Source organism: Salmo salar, chromosome 08 (genome assembly GCF_965601325.2).
Source record: "Salmo salar chromosome 08, fSalSal1, whole genome shotgun sequence".
NCBI classification, from domain to species: domain Eukaryota; kingdom Metazoa; phylum Chordata; class Actinopteri; order Salmoniformes; family Salmonidae; genus Salmo; species Salmo salar.
Window position 1 is genome coordinate 28944491 of NC_138298.1, and position 21241 is coordinate 28965731.

At 42.7% G+C, this 21241-nt stretch overlaps 1 protein-coding gene across 1 annotated transcript; it reads right to left on the reverse strand.

Annotated features, from left to right (window-relative positions):
• On the reverse strand, window positions 1-14558 carry LOC123744172 (T-cell ecto-ADP-ribosyltransferase 1-like). Its single transcript, XM_045722621.2, has 4 exons — window positions 14548-14558; window positions 14284-14335; window positions 4011-4700; window positions 1-36 (listed from the first exon to the last, which is right to left on the reverse strand). Exons 1-4 carry the CDS (start codon window positions 14556-14558, stop codon window positions 1-3), a joined length of 789 nt encoding a protein of 262 aa, XP_045578577.2.
• Between the last annotated feature and the right edge of the window lie 6683 nt (window positions 14559-21241).

The following is a 21241-nucleotide window of genomic DNA, read 5'->3' on the forward strand; positions in this document are numbered from 1 at the left end:
TTAACTGTCATAACCTGTGGATAGACAGTAGATAACCTGTGAAAAGACAGTAGATGTTATGACAGTTAACCTGTGAATAGACAGCAGATGTTTGACAGTTCACTGCCACTCTATGGCCTCTGTTGTCTCTGCCAGTCAACAAGATGGCTGCTGAAAGCTTCCTTCATAACCAAGTCCGGCCCCCTCTCTCCTCCAACACCACTCATGAAGTTGGCCACGTTCCAGACTGACTACATTGAAGTCGCCTGCCAGATCTCACAACTACTGGATGAGTGTTTAACATATCAGTTAACCACATCATATGATATAGCGATCTGATGCTCATTTGTCGCTGCGTCAAACTCAACAGCAATATAGCTGGCCTGGAACGAGACATCTCTCTCCTCGTTGTGGTTGATAGATTGAGCTGTACTGTGCTCTGACATCAGACACAGGAAACTACTAACCCTGACAGTGTTGATCAGATTAGCAATAGAGCTTTTAGCTTCCTATTTGACGTGTTAGTTGCTAAGGGGTGCTACTGCTGCTGCTTACAATTTTAAACCAATCAGAGAACAACCTGAGAACAAGTGGCATTGTTTTTAATGAGATGAAATATTATCTTCTGAAGATTTACAACGGATTTACACATGGTGGGTAAAGAGGACAGGAGATGTAAAATTACTCAATGCATTTCTTTATTTTTTATATTTTTTTACACACATTCTAGTGCACATGACAACAAAACAGAACGTACCATCAGAAACGTCATGGGGCACGTGCACCCTCACATTTGTCCTGTAAAAAAATATAGATATACAGGACCAGTCAAAAGTTTGGGTACACCTACTCATTCAAGGGTTTTTCTTAATTTTTTTTACTATTTTCTACATTGTAGAATAATGGTGAAGACATCAACACTATGAAATAACACGTAATCATGTACATGTAGTAACCAAAAAAGTGTTTAATCAAAATATATATTATATTTGAGATTCTTCAAAGAAGCCAACCTTTGCCTTGATGACAGCTTTACACTCTCTTGTGTGTATGTATGGTCAAAAGACTATACATTACCCGCGTCTAGCTAGGACTCCCTCCCACCCGAAGGCCCAACTTCCTGCCTTTATCCCATCACTAACACACTTACCACAGTACGATGAATGGGCAACAGGGGGAGCCAAAAACTTAGGTAGAGGTTGTTACAGGTGCACTGATAACAAGGGAATATATCTCAATCAGGTAAATATAAATCATTGAGGTACGTACCTAATATTTCATCACACATATATATATATACACACACACACACATACATGGAGCTCTGAATGTTCTGTCTTTTATACAAATATGTCTAAAACAGCTTTAACATAGACTCTACTAAACATACATTCTACCAAACTAGTATCTCCCTACACTACTTCAGACAAACTATGATTTGCATATGTAAGTAGCCTTGTCTGAGCCAGAACAGCAAGAGGCTATCTTCTGTAGCATGAAGAAGCTTGATGTACAGTACAATTACGCCCCCTGGACAGGATGCTAGTGCTTAAGGCCTTATCCCCTGTTAGAGCCAAATAGCCAATTTGTATACAATAACCAGAGCGTTATTAGTTGTATTATTAGTGTGAAGCCATTATTGGAGATGAATACCCCCCTTGCGGCCGGTGCGGTGGCTACAGGAGGAGGAAAGGTTGTTTGAGGGAGGAAGTCAGGCCTACAAGGAGGAGTCTTGGTTAGACGGGGGAGCAGTATAGTTTTTTGACCGCACTTACTCACATGATTTCTTGAATTTACTGCACACAATAGCCTTCATTTATTGCCTTTTAAGTTATTAGAAAGTCTGAAAGTCCCAAACTCTCCCCTTGCACTGTGTGGTCACTGGTCAGTCATGATTACGGTCACTTAGGTTGTAACAAAGTTATGGATGACCACTGGTTGCTATTTGTCAAATTTCCAGGAAAAGGTGTGTTTAGTTTAGGCGGAACCACATTTGTGAATATGTTTGCAGCTCTTTGAGGATGTGTGACCATCATCTTCTTGATTAAATGACAGTGAACTTACCAGAACTGGAGCCCGGTAGAGGTTGTTTTGTAGAAGACTTGTCACGATCGTTATATAAATAATCAGACCAAGGCGCACTGGACTGGGCACCGGCGCCGAGGAAGGCTCCGGCCATGGAGCGGGACTGGACGCCGTGCCTGGACTGGGCACTGGCGCAGAGGAATGCTCCGACCATGGAGCGGGACTGGACGCCGTGCCTGGACTGGGCACTGGCGCAGAGGAAGGCTCCGACCATGGAGCGGGACTGGACGCCGTGCCTGGACAGGGCACTGGCGCAGAGGAAGGCTCCGGCCATGGAGCGGGACTGGACACCGTGCCTGGACTGGGCATCGGCGCAGTGGAAGGCTCCGGCCATGGCACCGGCGCAGGAAGCTCCGGGCCGTGGACCGGCGCAGGAAGCTCCGGGCCGTGGACCGTCACTGGAAGCTCTGGACCGTGGACCATCACTGGAGGCTCTGAACTGTGAACTGTCACTGGAAGCTCTGAACTGTGAACCGTCGCTGGATGTACCGGGCTGGGAAGGCGCACTGGAGGCCTGATGCGTGGAGCCGGCACAGGTTTCACCGGACTGATGACACGCTCTTCAGGGCGAGTGCGGGGAGCCGGCACAGGACGTACCGGGCTGGGAAGGCGCACTGGAGGCGTGGTGCGTGGAGCCGGCACAGGTTTCACTGGACTGATGACACGCTCTTCAGGGCGAGTGTGCTGCAGAATACACCTAACCAACATCTCTCTACGATCTCCCTCCTCCAATTGCTCCATCGACTCCCAGACGGTCTCTGGCTCTGTCCTCGGCTCGGCCGACCGCCCCAAGGGCCCCCCCCAAAAAATTATCTTGGGGTTGCCCTTGGGCTGTTTGTGGCCGCTGACCCCGGCGTCGTCGCTGTCCTCTTTTACTCCTCGGCGACTCCCGCCAAGGAAGGGTCTCGCATCCACCCATTATCTCTTCCCAGGTCCAACTCTCCTTTACCTCCTGGGCACGCTGCTTGGTCCTGACATGGTGGGATATTCTGTCACGATCGTTATATAAATAATCGGACCAAGGCGCAGCGTGAGTGGAATTCCACATTTTATTGATTGTGAAACTTCAAAATAAAAGAAAAAAGAAATAAGGATGTGAAGTACGTAGCGCACACATAAGAAACAAAACAATATCCCACATCGCAGGTTGGAAAAGGAACACAGTAAGTATGATCCCCAATTAGAGGCAACAATTATCAGCCGCCTCCAATTGGAAACCATACACATACACCAACATAGAAACACTTAGAACCCCCCTAGTCACGCCCTGACCTAAAACACCATAGAGAACCCCGAGGGCTCTCTATGGTCAGGGCGTGACAAGACTTCAGGTTTCCTGTCTGCAGACTGTCTGAAAAGGTCTACTGATTTTATTATTATTATTATTTTGTAACTTTATTTAACTAGGCAAGTCAGTTAAGAACAAATTCTTATTTACAATGACGGCCTACCCCGGCCAAACCAGGACAACGCTGGCCCAATTGTGTGCTGCCCTATAGGACTCCCAATCACGGCCAGATGTGATGCAGCCTGTATGCTTGGTCAGAGAGCTGGCTCTATAGGTTAATACCAGATTTACAGGCAGTGTATAAAGATGACATGAGATTTAATCATTCTCAATGGGTTTTTTTATTGGTTTCAACAAAAGCTGCAGGGCACATTTTAAAGCTCCTTTATTTCAATATTTTAAAACCAAAACGAAATGACAATGTCAGGAAAGAAAATCATACAAGCACAGAGAGTTGTTCTTTACAGGATCATTACAACTGTGATATGGAAATTGGTTAAGATTCCTCATTGTATCATTGTATCATTGTTTCAGGGCAGAATGATCAGTGAAATACAATAATTATCAACATAGTAAAGAGCATTATGTAGTCTGTATCCGATGCTCTGATGAATGTATAAAAGCTGCTTCTCAGATTTGATTCTGCTCCATTGTAAACCCATCTGCAGTTCATGTTGCTCTTCGATATTCCGGTGCTATTTAGTGTGTAGACGACATCACACCACGTGTTTGTCTGGACAGCAGTGATTCTAAAGACCTCATAGGATGGGATTAAAACCTCACTCTCATTGATATAGGCAAAGTAATATGTCAGGTTAGCATCGAAACATGTGTTGATCTCAAAGCAGGACGTGTTGCCAAACATATGTAATGACTTATTTAAAGAACTGGAGGCAAAGAATCCGAAACGGATCTCTTTGTTTAGAACATTTCGATCAAAATACACATTGGTTCTACGGTAGGTGGTCCTACATGTTTGACTTTGTTTGAGAATCTGAATGACGTCAGTTAGATAGAAGTGCAGGGAATGGTACTGGAATGATCTTCCATACCCATATCTGCCTTCTCTAACTGCTTCGTTGAAGTCTAGGTAGATGGATTCGGATGGAGGTTGGGGTTTGTTATTTGTGTACGAATACATAGAGACGGAATGCAATTTTTGCAGACCATCTTTTGGAATGGATGCATGTTTCTCTGCTATGTCCCAGGCTCTTATGAAGTTAGTGGTGGTGTTTTTCTCATGTGGGAGGTAGTAGCCATCCACCCTCTTAAAGGCTTCGTCTCTGCAGCCATCGTATTTGTCATCAATAGAATTTGGTGCCATGTCCAGCGGGAAAGTCGTCTCCTTCTGTAACAGTGATGTCTTAATTACTGTAGATACTCCTTATACAGACTTAATGGGTGACTGTGTACCGCCTTGATAAAATGTCTTCCAATCCCTTTGCTTTAAGGATACTCTAAAATTGTAAAATTGTAAAGAAATTGACTAATTACACATGACTAAGACCATTTCATCTGAACAAATTTCAAAAACAGAGTAGAAAATAATTCTCATAAAAAACGTACTTTGTGGCTACAGCCCCAAAAGAGAATGTAGAATGTTAACAGATCAATCATTGTGGGTTACCCCAGAGAGTCACTTGACATGCATCCATCTAATTAACGTAATAAAAACATCCACATCAAAAATCCGCCTGTTTAAGCCAGAGATATCTGTTTTTGCAGGGGCTGTGTCTCAATCCATCGCATCCGCCTATATCGGTCTTCCGCATCTGCAGTGGAAAGTGGCTGAGCTACAGCAGTGTTTGTCAGACCATGAACCTTCCCGAAAATCGGTCTTCTCATGAAAACGTCTGTACCGTCCAAATGGTTTGGCCTACAAACCCGTATGACCACTATGAAAAGGTGAGACTCACAAGCGTCAAGGGAGTTGTCTGAAAGTTAAAAAAAATGTATGGATGTAGTTTTGTGTCTTAGATATGGTTAAGACACTTCAAAACCTTATTCCATATGATAAATTTTTTTGGCTGTGTGTTTTGCCATTTATGAATGTTATTCAGTGCATTTCTATGGGCTATAGAAGAAGCCAGGGACAAAATGTATGCACAGCGACGTGAGAGACTGATCAACAACTACAGGAAGCGTTTGGTTGGAGTCATTGCAGCTAAAGGTGGCACAACCAGTCATTGAGTGCAAGTGGGCAATTTGTTTTTCACACAGGGGCATTGGGTGTTGCATAACTTTGTTTATGAAATAAATGAAATAAGTATGGAATTGTTGTGTTATTTGTTCAATCAGGTTCCATTTATATTTTATTTTTTACCTTTATTTAACTAGGAAGGGCTCATTGAGATTTGAAATCTCTTTCTCAAGAGCGTCCTGGCCAAGAAAGGCAGCACCAAGTCATTATACAATTTCAGACAGACAACATGAACAACTACAGGTAACTCTGCAGCCCTTGGTCTAATATTAGGTTTTGGTTGAAGATCTGATAACATTCAGTATCAAAAATATGCAAAAAGTAGAGAAAATATGAAAGGGGGCAAATACTTTTTCACAGCATTGTATTACTCCCTGGGAAAAGTAATTAGTTACTGGTTATTGTACTTTATATTATCCCAAAATGTTGGGCAACCTCACTCAGTGTAAACAATGTCAACGTTACATTACCTAGCCTATGCACCAGCACAAGAAGCCTAATAATAACAGCCCCAAAATCTACTACAAACACTCAGCTACAAGCTTGTTCGGCTCCCTGGGTTGCAGCCTGTTCTCCTGAACGATTCGAATCAAGCATTGGTTGTTTGGATGAGTTAGGCCTACAGTCACCCTCAGCAGCAGTGGTCAAATCTCGGTAGGGGGAGTCTGTCACTATGGGTTTCGTGTTGGTGACATTACAAGTACTGGAGGAGATTGGAAGTCGTGTTTCTAGCAGTGGAGAGGTGTTTCTCGCCTGGGCGTAGTTTACATTTTACTGTTATATTCTTGCCATTTTGTCCAACCAAATCAAAGTAATGGGAGTACTTCCACGCTGAGAAAGTCAAGGTTTTAGACACTTCTGTCATTTTTTATCTTCCTCACTAAAGCAGTTAGTTGTAGTGCGTGTGTAAACAGGAACTTGGTGAGAGGATGAAACCAATTAGAATCTGGGGCAGGGGGATTTAAAATACTGCGCCAATAGAGAGGGAATAATCACCACAAATATTGATTTGGATCAATAGCTGTAATGTTATTACTCAAATTGGAACAGTGCTCTGTTATATTGCTCCTTACCGCAAAATGTTATATTATTACTGTAGCGCATTACCCCCAACACTGTTCATTGTACATTGGTGGAGGGGAAGGATCAGTAATATACAGTGAATAATAACATAATATAGAGTATTATGTAGCCTGTATCTGATGCTCTGATGAATGCACAAAAAACTGCTTCTCAGAATAATTTTTCCATCATTTCGCACCAGTTTGCAGTTCAGGTTGCTCTTAGGTTCTCCAGTGCTCACTACTGTGTAGACTACTTCACAATCACCTAATGGCGCTAATGGTGAGTTTGTCTTGATGTTGGTGACCTTGAATATCTCATAGGGGGGATTAAAACCTCACAACGATGGCAGAGTAGTTAGCCACATCTGCATTGAGGTAATATGTACATTTAGGTAGAGTTATTAAAGTGAATATTCATAGATAATAACAGAGAGTAGCAGCAGCACAGAAGGGGGGGGCAATGCAAATAGTCTGGGTAGCCATTTGACTAGATGTTCAGGAGTCTTATGGCTTGGGGGTAGAAGCTGTTTAGAAGCCTCTTGGACCTAGACTTGGCGCCCTGGTACCGCTTGCATGCGCTAGAAGAGAGAACAGTCTATGACTAGGGTAGCTGGAGTCTGACAATTTTTAGGGCCTTCCTCTGACACCGCCTTGTATAGAGGTCCTGGATGGCAGGAGGCTTGGCCACGGTGATGTACTAGGCCGCACGCACTACCCTCTGTAGTGCCTTGCGGTCAGAGGCCGAGCATTTGCCAGACCAGGCAGTGATGCAACCGGTCAGTATGCTCTCGATGGTGCAACTGTAAAACCTTTTGAGGATCTGAGGACCCATGCCAAATCTTCTCAGTCTTCTGAGGGGGAATAGGTTTTGTCGTGCCCCCTTCACGACTGTCTTGGTGTGCTTGGACCATTTTAGTTTGTTGGTGATGTGGACTCCAAGGAACTTGAAGCTCTCAACCTGCTCCACTACAGCCCCTTGATGAGAATTGGGAATTGAACACCCTAACACCCTAGCAAGCGTCCCACCCCTGGTACATCCTATCAACAGCAGGTGAAATATCAAGGGCGCCAAATTTGAAAACAATTAAATGTCATAATTCAAATTTCTCAAACATACAACTATCTTACACCTTTTGAAAGATAAACATCTCCTTAATCTAACCACGTTGTCCAATTTCAAAAAGGCTTTTCGGCGAAAGCATAAAGTTAGATTATGTTAGGACAGTACATTGAAAATAGCTGTGTGTAATGTTTTGTCAATGCAAAGACAGTCGTCACCAAAAGCAGAAAACCAGCTAAAATGATGCACTAACCTTTGACAATCTTCATCAGATGACACTCCTAGGACATTATGTTAGACAATACATGCATTTTTTGTTCTATCAAGTTCATATTTATATCGAAAAACAGCATTTTACTATGGCGTTGATGTTGAGGAAATATTTTCCCTCCAATACCGCCAGTCAATCAACACAACAAATTAAATAATTACTATTCGAAAACATTGGTAAAATGTTATATTGTAATTCAAAGAATTATAGATTAACATCTCGTGAACGCAACCGCATTGCCAGATTTAAAAAGAACTTTACTGGGAAATCACACTTTGCAATAATCTGAGTACTGCGCCCAGAAAAATACGCTTTGCGATACAGACTAGGCGCCATGTTGGAGAGATCTAAAATACTATGTAAATATTCCCTTACCTTTGATTATCTTCATCAGAAGGCACTTCCAGGTATCCCAGGTCCATAACCTCTTATGGCTAGGGGGCAGTATTTTCACGGCTGGATAAAAAACGTACCCGATTTAATCTGGTTACTAATCCTACCCAGTAACTAGAATATGCATATACTTATTATATATGGATAGAAAACACCCTAAAGTTTCTAAAACTGTTTGAATGGTGTCTGTGAGTATAACAGAACTCAAATGGCAGGTCAAAACCTGAGAGATTCCTTTACAGGAAGTGCCCTGTCTGACCATTTCTGGAACTTCTTTGCCATCTCTATCTTTTACTAAGGATCTCTGCTCTAACGTGACACTTCCTACGTCGTCCATATGCGCTCAGAGCCCGGGAAAAACCTGAATGTCGTCATCCCAGCCCCAGGCTGAAACACATTATCGCCTTTCTCAAGTGGCCGATCAAGGGACTGTGGGCTTAGGCGCGTGACCTGGCCGCCCCCGTCTTTGTGATTTTTTTCCTCTGTTTGCCGAAAAGGAGATTCCCGGTCGGAATATTATCGCTTTTCTACGAGAAAAATGGCATAAAAATTGATTTTAAACAGCGGTTGACATGCTTCGAAGTACGGTAATGGAATATTTAGAATTTTTTTGTCACGAATTGCGCCATGCGCGCGACCCTTCTTTACCATTTCAGATAGTTTCTGGGACGCATGAACAAAACGTCGCTATTCGGATATAACGATGGATTATTTTGGACCAACCCAACATTTGTTATTGAAGTGGCAGTCCTGGGAGTGCATTCTGACGAAGACAACAAAAGGTAATCAAACTTTTATAATAGTAAATGTGATATTGGTGAGTGCTAAACTTGCCGGGTGTCTAAATAGCTAGCCCGTGATGGCTGGGCTATGTACTTAGAATATTGCAAAATGTGCTTTCACCAAAAAGCTATTTTAAAATCGGACATATCGAGTGCATAGAGGAGTTCTGTATCTATAATTCTTAAAATAATTGTTATGCTTTTTGTGAACGTTTTATCGTGAGTAATTTAGTAAATTGTTAGCAAATTCCTCCGGAAGTTTGCGGGGGGTATGCTAGTTCTGAACGTCACATGCTAATGTAAAAAGCTGTTTTTTTATATAAATATGAACTTGATTGAACAAAACATGCATGTATTGTATAACATAATGTCCTAGGTGTGTCATCTGATGAAGATCATCAAAGGTTAGTGCTGCATTTAGCTGTCTTCTGGGTTTTTGTGACATTATATGCTAGCTTGAAAAATGGGTGTCTGATTATTTCTGGCTTGGTACTCTGCTGACATAATCTAATGTTTTGCTTTCGCTGTAAAGCCTTTTTGAAATCGGACAGTGTGGTTAGATAAAGGAGAGTCTTGTCTTTAAAATGCTGTGAAATAGTCATATGTTTGAAAAATTGAAGTTTTTGTATTTTTGAGGAATTTGTAATTCGCGCCACGCCTATCATTGGATATTGGAGCAGGTGTTCCGCTAGCGGAACATCTAGATGTAAGAGGATAACAAATGTAGTTTTGTTCGAAAAAGCTCATAATTTATGTCCAAAAAGCTCCGTGTTGTTAGCGCGTCCTGTAGGCTACTCAAAAACATGAACGACGCCCGCAGGATTTGTCTTCACCAAAGAGGGAAAAAAAAATATTTCCGTTCGTTCAAACATGTCAAACGTTGTATAGCATAAATAATTAGGGCCTTTTTCAATCAGAACTTCAATAATATTCAAGGCGGACGATTGCATTCTCTTTTAAAATGTATTGGAACGAGAGTACCCAAACATGCACTCGCTCGCCAGAGTAGCATCGGCCATCCGCTTATGACCAACGTTCCAAGTCTCTTGTTCGGTCAGTTTTCACAGTAGAAGACTCAAACCACTTTGTAAAGACTGGTGACATCTAGTGGATGGCGTAGGAAGTGCTCAATGATTAATAAGTCCCTGTGTGTTTCAATGGCATAGGCTTAAAAGTAATTCAACACATCAGATATACACTTCCTGTTAGAAATTGTCTCAGGGTTTTGACTGCCATATGAGTTCTGTTATACTTACAGACACTATTCAAACAGTTTTAGAAAATTCAGAGTGTTTTCTATCCAAATCTGTTAATAATATGCATATCCTAGCTTCTGAGTTGGTGTAGGAGGCAGTTAAAAATGGGCACATATTTTTTTCAAAATTCTCAATACTGCCCCCTAGCCCCAACAGGTTATTAAGGGCACTACGGTGTGGAACTCTGAGCTGTAGTCAATGAATAGCATTCTCACACAGGTGTTCCTTTTGTCCAGGTGTGAAAGGGCAGTGTGGAGTGCAATAGAGATTGCATCATCTGTGGATCTGTTGGTGTGGTTTGTACATTGGAGTGGGTTTGGATTTCTGGGATAATGGTGTTGATGTGAGCCATGACCAGCATTTCAAAGTATTTCATGGCTATAAATTTGAGTGCTACGGGTCAGTAGTCATTTAGGCAGCTTACCTTAGTGTTCTTGGGCACAGGGACTAGGGTGGTCTGCTTGAAACATGTTGGTATTACAGACTCAGACAGGGAGAGTTTGAAAATGTCAGTGAGGACACTTGCCAGTTGGTCAGCGCATGCTTGGAGTACATGTCCTGGTAACCCGTCTGGCCCTGCAGCCTTGTGAATGTTGACCTGTTTAAAGGTCTTACTCACATCGGCTGCGGAGAGAGTGATCACACAGTCATCCGAAACAACTAATGCTCTCATGCAAGTTTCAGTGTTACTTGCCTCGAAGCGAGCATAGAAGTTATTTAGCTCGTCTGGTAGGCTCCTGTCACTGGGCAGTTCTCAGCTGTGCTTCCCTTTGTTGTCTGTAATAGTTTGCAAGCCCTGCCACATCTGACGAGTGTCGGAGCCGGTGTAGTACGATCCGATCTTAGTCCTGTATTGACACTGTGCCTGTTTGATGGTTCGTCGGAGGGCAATGCAGGATTTCTTATCAGCTTCCGGGTTAGAGTCCTGCTCCTTGAAAGCGGCAGCTCTACCCTTTAGCTCAGTGCGAATGTTGCCTGCAATCCATGGCTTCTTGTTGGCGTATGAACGTAAGGTCACTGTGGGGATGACGTCCTCAATGCACTTAGGTACAATACATTACTTTCTAAGACCTACCAGTTCCCTGTGTACTACTTATTAATTAGAACAACATTTTCTTATTCCTATGTGCATTAGTTTGATGCATATTCTCTCATATCACATATTCTCAATAGATTGCAGAGGAACTTGAGCTTCTAATGATAATCTCAATCAGACCTGGGTTTTGAGATATTTTATATGTGCCTTATTTTTTTGTTTGCCTGGCTTAATAAACCAAAATAAAAGTCCCCAAATTGCAAACCCCACCTATCTGACACTGCAGGCAGACTCAAGCAAACACTCAAAGTCTTTGAAATGATTTAAACCCAGGTCTGATTTATATAGATGATCGAACTATGAGACTTTACATTTCAAATAATACATAATACTGTATATATACTGTATATCTCACCAGTCCAAAGTTTTTTATTTTTTATTTTTTATTTCACCTTTATTTAACCAGGTAGGCCAGTTGAGAACAAGTTCTCATTTACAACTGCGACCATGCCAAGATAAAGCAAAGCAGTCTGACAAAACAACAACACAGAGTTACACTTGGGGTAAACAAACATACAGTCAATAACACAATAGAACAATCTGTATACAGTGTGTGCAAATGAAGTAAGGAGGTAAGGCAATAAATAGGCCATAGTGGCACAATAATTACAATTTAGCAATTAACACTGGAGTGATAGATTTGCAGATGAGGATGTGCAAGCAGAAATACTGGTGTGCAAAAGAGCAGAAAAGCAAAAACAAATATGGGGATGAGGTAGGTAGTTGGTTGGATGGGCTATGTACAGATAGGCTGTGTACTGCTGCAGCGATCAGTAAGCTTCTCTGACAGCTGATGCTTAAAGTTAGTGAGGGAGATATAAGTCTCCAACTTCAGTGATTTTTGCAATTCGTTCCAGTCATTGGCAGCAGAGAACTGGAAGGAAAGGTGGCCAAAGCAGGTGTTGGCTTTGGGGATGACCAGTGAAATATATCTGCTGGAGCGCGTGCTACGGGTGGGTGTTGCTATGATGACCAGTGAGCTGAGATAAGGCGGAGCTTTACCTAGCCAAGACTTATTGTCACGACTTCCGCCGGAGTCGGTCCCTCTCCTTGTTTGAGCGGCGCTCGGCGGTCGACGTCACCGGCCTTCTAGCCATCGCCGATCCACGTTTCATTTTCCATTTGTTTTGTCTTTGTTTTCTACACACCTGGTTTCAATTCCCCCATTACATGTTCATTATTTAACCCTCTGGTTACCCCCATGTTTGTGTGCGTGTTTGTTCTATTGTTCAGGCTGTTACTGACGGCTGGTATTTTGTTGCTGGGTTTGTCAAGTCCTGACCAGCAGAGGGAGTATTTGTATTAGTTTTGGTCAGGACATGGCCGAGGGTTTGAGTTGTGTATGTTCTAGGGTAGTTTTCTATGTGTAGGTTGGGTGCTGGAATCTCAATTGGAGGCAGGTGTTTCTAGTTGCCTCTGATTGGGAGTCCTATAAATAGGTGTGTGTTTTTGTTTGTCACTTGTGGGTGGTTGTTTGAGAGCACTGCTTTTGTTGAGCCTGGTTCGCTGTTCCTGTCGTTAGTTTGTTTATTGTTTTCCCGTGGTGGTCTCATTTTATTTAATAAATATGTTGAGCACGCAACCCGCTGCGCCTTGGTCCCATTCTCTCTTCCACGACCGCTGTGACAGGGTTTTGTTATTACGCCCTTTTATTTCGTGGTACCGGTATTTTTCCCGCACCGTAGTATTGTGTTTATACTGGTGTTATCTTGTATTAAATACCTTGTCCACGCATCTCAGCTCTCCTGTGCCTGACTTCTTTCACCAGTTACCCACAGCCTTGACACTTATAGATGACCTGGAGCCAGTGGGTTTGATGACAAACATGTAGCGAGGACTAGCCAACGAGAGCATACAGGTCGCATGGACAAAAGTTGGCTTAAAACATTAGCTATTATTTTTGCTTCAATCCAACTACATCTGAATCAAACGATGAAACCATCGGCCAAACGACTGAATATTTATATTCAGACCTTTTTTCAGTGCATTCTGAGTTGTATTTGTCAGTATGGCAATGTAACTATATTGATCTGTCAGTTTCCCTAGCTAATTCCCAACTTTTCACACGGACACACAGTGTTACGTTCCCCAGTTTCTGTGTTGTGGTTTTGTATGTGTGTGATTCAGGATGGCTTCCTGAAATTCCCCCCAAGCAGCTGATTGGTTGGCCCCATTGCTAATTGGAGAGCTGACCCCGCCCCCTCGTCAGGATACAGCTGTATCCCATTAGACTCCTTCTCCAGCTATATAAGCCAGTGTTCTGTTGCTCAGATAGAGCTAAGGGTTATATCATATGTTGGTTGTTTCTCAGAAAGAGCTTTGGTATGTACTATGTTAGTTGTTGCTGAGAGAGATGAGTGTGTCCTGTCTTGGTTGTGGCTGAGAGACAGGTTTTGTTAAGTATTTTTGTAGCTGCTGATTTGAGGTATGCGTGTGCCAATAGAACTGTGTTTTTGATTCTTGAAATTGCTTAATTATGTTTGTATTATTCTGTTTCATTTGTTCCCGGGGGGAAGAGGAAGGCACCTAGGAAGTGCTTAGGTAAGAGGCCCGCGGGCATACAAAACCTGTAGTATTCACTGTCTATGTACACTAGGTAAGCCCTGGGTGGACCACCCCCTGTATTTTTGTTAGCGCAGCAGGTGGTGCGAAGTTAGGTAAGTAGTGGGTAGGCACGTAAGGTAGGAGAGGGGGCTTTGACATTCCGTTCAGCCCCTTTTCCCCAAATTTACCGTATGAAGAAATAAATTCCCTGTAAACGGTAGATTCTCTGCCTTTGTCATCCTTACTCGCACCTACAGTCCCTTACCGCTTTCACTCCACGGGAGTTGAGTTGTAGCAGGGTGTTGCGTTCCCTCTTCCTAGAGGCGTACGTAACACTCAGTAATAAACAGCTCTAACATTACAGGCTTCACTGTTATGGTTCACAGTAGAGGTCTGCACAGGACCGATTTCTTCATCCAGCTCCCGCCCACACCAGCTGGCTTTCTGTCCGACTCCCACCCACAAGAACTGGTTCCAAACCCAACCGCAGTCCCGCAATGTTATTTTAGGTGTATGTGACGCAGCTCACTTGCCAGCCATGGTCGCAGTAATTTTGCACCCTATAGGCAATATCAAATGAAATATAAAAGTTAAGAAATATGTGATATTACCAGAGATTCTCACATGGCCCTTACTTTGTATAACTGGGCTATATCAGCCAATATGCTAGATCTAGTTTGAAGAGAGCAGAGTAGGAGAGACTTTCTCTTGAGATATTTTTCTAGAAGAAGATTGGTAGATTCCCAGCAGGGTCAGACAGCCAGGTAAGACCAGTCTATGGAGCTCAGATGAATTTTGCAGTATATTCAGTGAATGATACAAAGTTCCAACTTGAATTGATGGGTAGACCTACAGTAGCTTAATGACAACAGCTTAATCGTAAAGCTACAGTCTGGGATCTGGGAATAATGGTCATTTCTGTTATTAAACCACTTATTTTCTTGGATAGTGTCATGGATAAATGTACTCAAGTAATTCTTTGTCATGCCTCATTTTAAGAGGATCGACTGGTGACGGGTCTCAGCAGGGTCAGGCAGCCGGGTAAGACAAGTCTGTGACAGAGGTGAGGTGAATTATTGCAGATATAACACTTCATTCTCTCTGTCCAGCAAACACTGGACAAGCTAGACGCTAATTTAAGGCAGTCTGACAAACCTCTAAAGTTGATTTCCATACTGTATCAAGGGATGATAGAGGCTTTTCCCGATGACACAAAAAATGTGAGGAAGACCTGGTAGACGCTATTGATGATGGCGAATGGATACAGATATGTATGAATGCCCAGTCATGTTCATATATCAGACATAAATTACTGCAGTTTAAGACCATCTGTAGAACGTACTATATGCCAGTTAAACTGAATATCATGCACTCAGAAATTTTATTATTCTGCTGGAGGTGTAAAGCACACAAGGGGACATGTTTGCATATGTTGTGGTCTTGTGAAGGCTGGCTAAATTCCAGCAGAGTCTTCTTTGATCTCACATCCATAAGCTATGGATGCTTTATATGGAATACTGTACGACTAAAGGAGTCTGTATTGAAACTTTAGGCAATCCCTAGTTGCTGGGCTTCTCAGTCCTGGCCCTGGGGGTCTGCTGTTGTAATGTTGTCACTCTGGCCTTGGCCTAACACACCTGAAACCAATAATGAATGTTTCACTAAGATCCTAAAGCTGAGTGGGGTGTGTTGGGTTGGTGCGCAACAGGGCCGTGGACCCCTAGGGGCAGGACAGGGCGACCCAGCTATATTGTGTGCAAGTAAAAAGAGCTACAGTACTATTAGGCCTATGATTTAAATTATATGAAGGCTGTACTGTTTCTGTGTGTTAATGTGTAGGTGTATGTGTGTTTTCATTCAACTTTTAATTATGAAACCTATCCCTTGAGACAAAAACAAATATGGGAAGGAAACTGTTGGGGAGAGTTGAGTTATTGACTAGACTGGTGGGGGTCAGGCGTGTAGGCGGCTTGGGTTGGCTGGGCGGTCTGGCTGAAATTTGATATAGAGAATGTCTTAAAGACAATCAAAGTTAAGTCTTTGTACTTTATGTGTAAGAGTTGTTCATTTTTGAGGCAATTGGTTACAGGTGCAACACAATATTGAATTATCATTGATATAGTTCAGTCTTATCAATCACTTAAACATATTAAATAATCTCTCACCTAGCTTGATGACTGTGGGCATTTTTTGCTTACTTTTTGTTCTTAATAGAGATGGCAAGAAGGGCCATGGGTCATATTAGATTGTGTAGAAATGCAGGAAATGTGATTTAGATGCCCTCAGAAATGGGAGGAACTCCAGACCCCCTTGCAAGTTATGTCCTCCTCTGCAAATAGCACTGCTGGGTGATTTAAAAAGTCAGTCAATCGATCGATAATATAATAATACTCATTTTTAATTTACAATATGTAGAATCTATGAGAATAGAAAGGTTCAGAACGTTTGTGAAACATCACAGCACAGTTGAAAAATATATGGCAAATAGAAATCAAAACTAGATGATGTTCAGAGATGGGAGGGGTTGAATGGAGCTAAAGGATGGGACTAAAAACAAACAAAAGATAACTATTGTAAAATATACTGTTTATGTATAAGCTGGAAGTAGAAGCCTAAGTGTTGTCCATTTTACTCCAATTAGGGGAGGGCTAGTAGGAAAAGGAAAATATATTGAAAATATATAAGTGTACACTGTGTTATGTATGTGTGTGTGTGTGTATATATATTTATTTCCAATCCCCATATATGTTTTTGTGTGTATATATGTATATAATATATATATATATATATATATATATATATATATATATATATATATATACAAAAACATATATGTGGGTTGGAAATGAGGCAGACAATTACATTGGTGGAAGCCACAATCTATCTGCAACATTAAAGCTGATCTACCCCCATAACAATATATGTATATATATGTCCCCCCAAGTCTAAAACCAAAGTTGCGACCCTGTGGCAGAGGGGGCTTGGGGAGGGGTGTACTGTAGACTGCATATTATGTTTTACTGACTGTAGAAAAGCAGACGTGCTGGGTTGATTTCACCCTCTGGAACGACCATTTTTCAATCCAGGTCATTCTGTGTTTTGGTGCTTTGTCGTTTGTACACAGTACGTCAGTAACTTTAAAAACCTCACAGGGCGGAATCCACACCTTCTCCTTTTCTTCCATCACTGGGTAGGACTTGAGCCAAAACGTGTCTTTATCTCAAAGAGCTGGAAAAAAATAAGCCAAAACGGATTTCCTTGTTCACTTCACCTGCAAACTCCTTGTTGGTTCTTCTGTGTGTGGTGTAACAATCCTGTTGGTCTGGATTTTGTTTCAGGAGGAGAATAGCTTCAGTCAGCAGGAAATGCAGGGAGTGGAACTTGACGGAGGACGTGTAGACTTTCCTATTGGTCCGGACTGCTTTGTTAAAATCTTTGTATATTTCGGGCTGACTTGAACTGTAAGCACAGATAGCCTGGATATGCTCCAGTTTAAAGGAGAAGTTAGCTTTTTTTACAACCAAATCTCTAATTTTGATGGCATGTTATAGAAGTATCCAGACATTTTTGTTGTTGTTGAGAAACTTACCCCAACCAGTGATTCACATCCTCGTTGTGCAATAAGGTAGCAAAAAAAAACATGATCAACGCTCCAAAAACACCCAAATACATCATTTTAGAAACTGAAACGCTCTCAGTATAGTGATGCAGGTCTTTAGATGTCGTACACATGAAACTGTGTCATTCCGCAATGTTATATTCCATTTGGTGCGGCTCGAGCTGTTTCCCCTATCCAGCTGTTCCATTCTCGGTGTAGCCTGCTGCTAGAATGGACGGAGAGGTATCGCTTGAATGAATATAACTTTTTCATCCCTGTGGTAACACCAAAGGTCAACAGGAAGACTGTCCACACTGCATTCTTTGCCATCTTCATTCAAACCAACTACCGACATAAATGGGGAAAAAGAGAAAACAGAAACATTATGGCAAAATAATTACAATTTAGCATTAACACTGGAGTGAAAGATGTGCAGATGATGATGTGCAAATAGGGATACTGGGGTGCAAAAGAGCAATAATAAATAACAATATCCCCATAAATAACAATAATTAGTTGCCACTATGGCCTATTTATTGCCTTACCTCCCTAACCTTACTACATTTGCACACAATGTATATAGATTTTTCTATTGTGTTATTGACTGTACATTTGTTTATCCCATGTGTAACTCTGTGTTTTGTCAAACTGCTTTGCAGCTCATTTCCTGACAGTGGCTTACCGCTCTTCGTACTTGGTGACTTCAACCTCCCGATGTCTGCCTTCCATTCATTTCTATGAACTCTTTCTTTCCCCTCTTTTGACCACTCACAAGGCAGACAATACACTTGACCTCACCCTTCCCCAGTCCCACTCTCAAGACAGGCAATACGCTTGACCTCATCTTTACTAGAGGCTGTTTGCCTACTAATCTCACTGCAACCCCCTCCAGGTCTCTGATCACCACTTTCTTTCCTTTTCTGTCTCCCTTTCCTCCATCCTTAACCCCAACCAAATGGTCATACACTGCTCACAATCTTCACTCTCTCTCTCCTCTCCTCTTCTATCCTATCATATCTCCCTTCTGCAAAATACTTCTACCGCATGTTTCCTGATTCTGCCTCTTAAACCCTACACTCCTCCCATTCCGCATCCTATGATGTACACTGTCCATTTTCCTCCCCTCCTGCTCCGTGGCTGAGTGACTCCTTGAGAGCTTACAGAGCAGGGCTGCGGGCAGCTGAGCAAAAATGAAGGAAAACGTCACTTCTGGAGGACCTATCATCCTTTCACACCCTCCGCTCTACCTTCTCTTCCTCTGTATCTGATGCTAAAGCCACTTTTTTCACTCTAAATGTTAAGTTTCTGCCTCTCACCATAGGAATCTATTTTCCATCTTCTTCCTCCACCCCCTCCTCCCTCCTTCCTCTCTGAGGAGGACTTTGTCAACCACTTTGAAAAGGTTAACTACATCCTCTCCTCATACACTCAGCCCATTGAGTCCACTCGCCCTACTCACACAGATCTACCCTATGCCTTGACCTCTTTCTCCCCTTACTCTCCAGATGAAATCATGCGACTGGTGTGGTCTGGCCACCCGACAACCTGCCCACCTGACCCCATCCCCTCCTACCCGCTCCAGCCCATATCAGGAGACCTTCTCCCATTCCTCACTTCCCTCATCAACTCATCCCTGACCACTGGCTGCGCCCCTTCTGACTTCAAAATGGAAGTAAGATGGTTCACTCAACCGAGACTGCTCTTCTCTGTGTCACGGAGGCTCTCCGCTCTGCCAAAGCTGACTCTTTCACTCCTCTGTTCTCATCCTCCTAGATCTATCTATTGCATTTGACACTGTGGACCATCAGATCCTCCTCTCCACCCTCTCAGGGCTGGGTGTCTAAGTCTCTGCACAATCTTGCACTGCTCCAACCAGGTGGAATGGAGAGGATCTGTGTCAGCACCACGTACTCTCACTACTGCTGTCTCCCAGAGCTCGGTTCTAGGTTAAAATGTAAATGTAGAGTGTGTGTTGGAGCAGGGCTGGAACAAAAGCCTGCATACACAGTAGCTCTCCAAGAGGAGGGTTCTCCACCTCTGATGTAAAAGGCTTCAAAACAGTAGTTCTCCAGGAGGAGGGTTCTCCGCCTCTGGTATAAAAGGCTTCAAAACAGTAGTTCTCCAGGAGGAGGGTTCTCCACCTCTGGTATAAAAGGCTAAAAAACAGTAGTTCTCCAAGAGGAGGGTTGTCCAGCTCTGGTGTAAAAGGATACAAACCAGTAGTTCTCTAAGAGGACTGCCCAGCTCTGGTGTAAAAGGATACAAAACAGTAGTTCTCCAAGAGGAGGGTTGTACACCTCTGGTGTAAAAGGATACAAAACAGTAGTTCTCCAGGAGGAGGGTTGACCACTTCTGGTGTAAAAGGATACAAAACATTAGTTCACCAGGAGGAGGGTTGACCACCTCTGGTGTAAAAGGATACTAAACAGTAGTTCTCCAGGAGGAGGGTTCTCCACCTCTGGTGTAAAAGGATACAAAACATTAGTTCTCCAGGAGGGTTGTCCACCTCTGGTGTAAAAGGATACAAAACAGTAGTTCTCCAGGAGGAGGGTTGTCCACCTCTGGTGTAAAAGGATACAAAACAGTAGTTCTCAGGAGGAGGGTTCTCCACCTCTGGTGTAAAAGGATACTAAACAAACTTTCCTCTTCTTCACTTGGAGTTAGTGTGCTCTTTTTTACAGGTTTGCACTCTGGGAAGCAATGTAAACCCTGTCCCAGAGACACATATGGAATAGAACATACCTTTGCATGAACTTCTGGCGTCTTTAAGATGCTGTATCTGTCTACAAGGCAGTCACAGCCTCTCCTCAGTGCTTCTGAGAAATTACACTTATATAGAGAAGCCATCACAAAAAAACAGACACACACACACACACACACACACAGGCAGGAAACACCATATAGCTTCTGAGAATTGTTTGTTCATACTTCTTTCATACTGAGCTATGTGTGAACATGACTAACAGCAACACCACTGCTGATACTGAGAAAAGGTTTGTGTGTGTGCGTGCGTATTAGTACCGAAAGACCATTAAACCTCATCATAATCTTTCCCCTCTATTCAAGGACCAATAGCCAATATACCAATAATCAATCAATTGATTGATCGATCAGTCGATATATCAACCAATCAATGAATCAACTATCAGGGAATAAGCAAAACAGCAATAAGGCAAACATTGAGGCCCCAAGTATACATTTCGGAGCCAATCAAGGACGGCAGAGGCGGGGCACCACCTGCTATGAGAATCAGCTGGTGATGGGTGACATGCCTGTGGGCCAATCAGGGCGGGGCACTTTGTGAAGATGTGTATTACAGAATAAATCAGGTACCGCTTGTAGACTTCTTTCTCTGTTGGTCTCTCTCTACCCAGTTCTTATTGTTCTTTCTGATTTCCCTCTTATTGGAGACAAAATGTCTGGTGGGGGGGGGGGGGGGTGTAAAGCAAGACAGTACAGTAAATATTCCCCCCCACCAATTGGTAGTTTCCAGTATCACTTTATTGGACAATTCAACTTGTCATGTTATACTACATCTTAATCAGTGGTCCATGTAATGTTATAACTTCAGACTGTCTAAATGTAGTACAGTGAAAGTGAAAATTGAAAGGACGAGACATACTGC